Raw genomic sequence first — 6083 nt, 5'->3', positions numbered from 1 at the left:
GAAAAGCTTATATTTTTACAAGAACTTCAATCTGAGCCAAATTACTCGGAAGTCTCATACTGCTAATGCAAAAATTCCAAAAACTTCTACAGAGGACAATCTTCCAAGTCAACAAGCATCACATTTAAGACACGGCAATTTAAACTAAATCCCATTATAGCCGAAAAAGTAGAAATTATTACATCAAAAATTAGCATCTGCTTATACACGGCTGTGTACAACTCGGACACATTTGTTATTTACAAACAGAATCAAATACAAACCAGCAGCAGATGTGGTTATTACTTCAAAAGGATCGATTTTACATAGCTGAAAGCAAGCATGAGCCAGAGTATTTTGGGATGGGGGAAATAATAATAAAAGTGAATGATTGTACTATTTACGGTTATTTTACTAGATACCCCCAAAATGCAGTCCCATAATCTAAGAAGAATTGACAGAGTAGTTAAAAAAGCAACCTCATTTAGAAATTGAGATCAGCTATAAGATTTGAATAATGATTGAAACAAAGGAAGATTCACAGTATTTACTGAACATGAAAACATTAGGTATTTGAAAACACAGAAATAATAAGATAGAGGACAAGGAGGTGCATGGCCAACAAAATAAAGGATACTATGAGTAAATTAGTTATCTAAGGACTATCAGGAACAAAAAGGATTCTATCAATGTATTTTTAATTAATAGATAGAAATGGTGGAATTGCCAATCTTAATGCAGAAATGTTAAAAATATTTAGTGTATTCAGATCTGAACTTATGAAATGGGCTACTGATGATACTGTTGAAGAGTTTCATCAGCTGAGAAGTAGGTCATGCAGCACCTAAAGAACACACATATTTTTAAATCAGTAACTCCAGATAACTTGGGGTGAAGAGTTGTAAAAGATGTGGCTGAAGAACACCTTGGATGCTTGGTGTTATTTTTCAGTAACTCCTAGAACTTGGAGGAAGCCCCAAAACACTGAGAAGTCTCCATCCTCTGTGTTTGCACACACACTGCAAAAATACAGTCGTTCCAGTGTTTGAAAAGGATGAGTAGTTCATTGTAAGCCTGTCAGCCTAACAGGATCCCGGAAAACAAAATAAATTTATTTTTTAATTGATTATGAGGCTGGTTCATAAAGCTCACGCTGTTCATACAATGGAGCATTCAATATTGCAGCAATCCCGCTATTTATTCTGATTAAGAAAACAGACTACAGAATCAACATTGTATGGATTAACACTGGCTAGAGAGGTCTTCAGAATAAGTTGTAAATGGGGGAACATCAAGTGGTTTTCTTTCCAAGAATTTGCCCTGCTCCTCTACTACTTAACATTTTTATGAACAACCCAAAAAAACTCCAAAATAATCGCTGGCGAAATTTGTAGGTTACTCCAGTTTTGAGAGAATGGCAAATAAAAATAGAGCAGCTGCTGATGTAAGGTGACATGAATCTTTTTGCAAGCTGGATAACAGCAAATCATATGTATTTTAAAAAAGCCAGAACTAAGCTTATACTTTAGAAAAAAGAACGAAGGCTGTACTTACTTACAGAATGTGGGACACCTGGGTGACTGAGACTCTTGAACAGCTTATGATCATGGTAGGTACCTAACTGAACACAAGTGCTAGCAGAGTAGTTTGGTCACAGACTAACTCTATCTTTGGTCATAAAAAAAAAGATAGATTTAAAAAAAAAAGATAAAAAAGATAGGTAGATTCAAATAAGAATTAGGTGGGTTATAGTTCCTCTACCCTGGATCCTGCTGTCTCATTTTAGAAGACTTTGTACCACTGTGGTGCCCCCACAAGGATGCTGATAAATAGCAGAGGTTTTAGGGGAGAAAGAAGAGGCTTATGAAAAGAAAAGAAACATAAAAAGAGCCTGAAGGAGTTTCATCTGCTTATCATTTACAAAAGAGCATGCTAAGAGATTAAATTAAGGAACAGGTGAAGTCATGATCTGCATGAATATACACAGAACAACACAGTGCCAGTTAGAACTTCTACCCATAGAAGTTAAATGCAGCAACATCTTGTGCACAAGATTAAAACTCAACATACTCAATCTAGAAATGAAGTTCACATTTTAAAACCTACACTCAAACCTTAAACTTGGCTGATTTTCTGAAATTTATCTTTAGTTCAAACAATAATTAATACATAGAAGTCTTATGATCTATAGAGAACAACATTCCGTTCTGACACTATGAATCAGTGAATAACCTAATAAAAGGAAAATTAAATTTCTTCTTTTATTCATAAGCTACTTACTTCGGCATGTTTTCCCATCTTGCCTTAGTACAAATCCATTGTGGCATTGGCAAGTGTATGAATCGTCATTATTAACACAAAGATGTTCACAGCCATGACTGACTGATTTGCAGATGTCCTTATCTAGGAATAATTTAGAATTTATTTAATATATTTTGATGAATGAGAACATTTCCAAAACTTTAAAGATTAAAAGTAATAAGCTCCTAGTAAATAAAGAATTTATCGTCCTTTTTGTCAGGCAAAATCCCTTATGAGAAGAACACAGTATGCTTCTTCAGTAGAGCTCTGAGTGCAAAAAATACAGTTACATAAAATAACTTTAAATGTTTTCTGATCTTCCCTCAATACAAAACCCCCTCATAGCACTGGCAAATATATGAACTATGAGTATTCATGCAAACACGCTTACAGCCATGGTGAACAGAATTGCAAACATCTTTATCCAGAAAAGAAATAAGGTTGCCAGTATTTAAAACTTGTCTACGAATGCACAGATTATAAAGGAAAACTTCTATTAAAGATAAGGATACTTACTTCTACATGTTTTTCCATCTTGCCTTAGTGCAAATCCCTCATAACACTGGCAGATGTATGACTCATCAGTATTAACACAAACATGTTCACAGCCATGGTCAACTGAACCGCAAATGTCTTTATCTGAGAACAGTTGATGATACTTGGTTAAAGCACATCTACAGCAAATGTATTGTGCAGGGAGAAGTAATAGCTTTTATTAGGTTTACTGATGTCACTGGAAGAAATGGACAAAAATTTAGGCAGCAAACACTTCTAACTCTTGTTACCTGAAAAATTGCAAGTCTTTTTTGTCTCCAGTCATATCAATTTGGCTATCAAAATACACTATTCCTGTCCACAGAGTCTCTTACAAGATTCTGGCAGGTATAACAATACTACTCCTATATTATAACAGTAAACTGTTGTTGCTGTAGTTGTTAGAACACTTCTGCAAATCTACATACTGAGTAATTATCAGAACACTTACTTCTGCATGTTTTCCCATCTTCTCTCAGCTGAAAACCCTCATGACACTTGCAAACATATGAGTCATCTTCGTTAACACAAATATGCTCACAGCCATGGCTAACTGATTTGCAGATGTCCTGTCCTGGGAATGATTGATATAAATATAGGTTTTGAATGAAAACATGTTAAAAAATGTAGATAACAAAAGGAAGGATTTTTTCCAGTAAGAAGTGAAAAAACGCTTTCTTTCCTTGCCTGATGCACATGCAAAAATGTTCACTAGCTACCGGTCACTCACTTCTGCAGGTTTTGCCATCTTCTCTCAGTATGAATCCCTCACGACACTTGCAGGTGTAGGAATTGTCAGCACTAACACAAATATGCTCACAGCCATGGTTGACTGATTTGCAGACATTTTTACCTGGGAATAATTTAATAGATAAAAAATTGTTTCAGTTAACAGCAAGACGCTAAAAATCTTACAATTCCCAGCTGCCGAACGTTCTTGTCCTTGCTGGACTCAATCTTGCATATAATTTATAGCACCTGCTGCCTTTTTTTGTTGTAAACAAAAAGGCACATCTTTGTCCTGCTAATTTTACAACCTTACTATTAAGGAAATGTGCGGTTCTAGAGTTTGTAGAATTTAACGTGTCCCTAGCACATAGATTAGTGACCCACAGGGATTTCCAAAGGCACCTAAATCCTGCATGCACATTTCAAGTAAACTTTCTGGTAATAAATGGGTATTTTATCATCGTATTTTTATCTTTAGTAATGAACCTGCTCAAACCTTTATGTTATGCTTTTTTTTTCTCTGTGCTTAAGTTCAGAAGGTGTTTGTTGTTTTTCTGTAAAGTAAGATTACAAAAGTTCGGTGTATATAGTACTTAAGGGTAGTGAGAAAGACAAAATATATGATCCTGCTGTGAAATTCTGGAAAATTGCCAGCTATAATTGGGCAAGCAGATGTTCAGTGGGATTTTCTGATACAGAATTTAAATACTGTTCATATTTCAAAATAAAATCAAATACAATCTATTAATTAACATTAGATAAACTAACATCATGCTTTCGCTTTCTTCCCCACACTCTTTATTTTCCTGCAAAGAGTTAGAATAGAATAGGACTAGACTATTTCAGTGGGAAGGGACACAGAATGATCATTTAGTCCAACTTCCTGACCACTTCAGGGCTGACCAAATGTTAAAGCCTGTTATTAAGGGCATTGCCCAAATGCCTCTTAAACACTGACAGTCTTGGGGAGTTGACCACCTCTCTAGAAGGCCTATTCCAGTGTGTCCTGGTTTCGGCTGGGATAGAGTTAATTTTCTTCCTAGTAGCTGGCATAGTGCTGCATTTTGCATTTAGTATGAGAAGAATGTTGATAACACACTGATGGTTTTAGTTGTTGTTAAGTAGTGCTTACACTAAGTCAAGGACTTCTCAGCTTCCCACGCTACCGACTGAGAAGGCTGGAGATGCACAAGAAGCTGGGAGGGGGCATGGCCAGGACAGCTGACCCCAACTGGCCAAAGGGATATCCCAGACCATAGAGCATCATGCTCAGTATATAAACTAGGGGAAAACTGGCTAGGAGGCTGCTGCTCGGGGACTGGCTGGGCATCGGTTGGCAGGTGGTGAGCAATTGCATCCTGCATCACTTGCTTTGTATATCTATTATTATAAGTGTTATTATTATTACTACTACTATTTTATTTTATTTCAATTATTAAACTGTTCTTATCTCAACCCACAATTTTTCTCACTTCTACCCCTCTCATTCTCTCCCCCACCCCACCAGCAGGGGGGAATGAGCAAGAGGCTGGGTGGTGCTCAGTTGCCAGCTGGGGTTAAACCACGACAGTCCTTTTTGGCGCCCAAAGTGGGGCTCAATGGGTTAAGCTAATGACAAATCTGACCAGAGCGCATTAGAACAAATTTGTTATAAACATTTAGTGTATTAGTTCCATAGTCGCTGGTTACAATGTTGATTAATTTGCTCTCAAAGTTGTTGCGCCCATTCTCAGAGTTGTGCTATATAAGATCTCACCGGCTGTGTGTGTTCCCTGTTGCCCTGTTTATCACCACTGGGACCTGGGTCAAGGTTAGCATTTCGCTGTACTGTGTAACACTAGCTTACAATATGACAAAAACGGCTGGTCATGAGACTAATCTCATGGTATTTGTACTCAGCACTGCCGTCACCCCCGTACTTCAGGAGCCATCTCTTGGAAACTATTAATAACTACACTTTGTACCTTTTCTCCTTGGAGAGCCAATTTACGGGGAGACACCTTCCCTTTCTCCCCCAGGCTAGTTATAATAACTCTTGAGAATTTTGAATATCTTTGGGATGTTCAAACTAGCAAGTTCCTGTTGCTCCTACACCTGAATGGCATTCAGGTCTTGTTTAAAGTTAAACAACTATTTAAGAATACCATCCAGAGATCTACCCCGAGGGTGGATAGTTATGAGTGGCAGGGTGTGTAGGATAGCATGAGCAAGTACCTAGGACAGTGGGCACCTCCAGTGTTTTGGAACTTCACCCCTGAACAAGTGGAAAATCCTGAAAAACTAGTGAAGTATTTGGAAAAAGTATGCTGTCACCCTGGCAACTCCAGAGACACAGAAATCACTGCCACGTGCTGGGGCCTGGCCCATGCCTACCGAGCCCTGTTCAACACTATTCAGTACCCTCAAGGGGAAGAGAAGGTCTCGGGATCTGACACCAAAGCGACAGGCACTGTGGCTACTCCAAACCCTGCTCTGGCATGAGCTTATCCACAGCCACAGACGCTTCAGTGTGTCCTGCTCCCCCGTGGATTGATCCACAG

At 38.0% G+C, this 6083-nt stretch overlaps 1 protein-coding gene across 1 annotated transcript in view; it reads right to left on the bottom strand.

Annotated features, from left to right (window-relative positions):
- The window catches only part of MATN2 (matrilin 2), an 83262-nt gene that overhangs the window by 19896 nt on the left and 57283 nt on the right, over positions 1-6083 (bottom strand). The window contains 6 exon segments of the mRNA XM_035893832.1: positions 2260-2382; positions 2565-2616; positions 2619-2704; positions 2797-2919; positions 3266-3388; positions 3545-3667. Of these exon segments, the coding sequence (XP_035749725.1) occupies positions 2260-2382; positions 2565-2616; positions 2619-2704; positions 2797-2919; positions 3266-3388; positions 3545-3667 (630 nt within the window).

This window comes from Egretta garzetta, unplaced genomic scaffold, assembly GCF_000687185.1.
Source record: "Egretta garzetta isolate BGI_Z169 unplaced genomic scaffold, ASM68718v1 scaffold154, whole genome shotgun sequence".
Lineage (NCBI taxonomy): Eukaryota > Metazoa > Chordata > Aves > Pelecaniformes > Ardeidae > Egretta > Egretta garzetta.
Note: the sequence above shows the minus strand (reverse complement) of the source record. Positions and strands in the feature narration are given on the sequence as shown.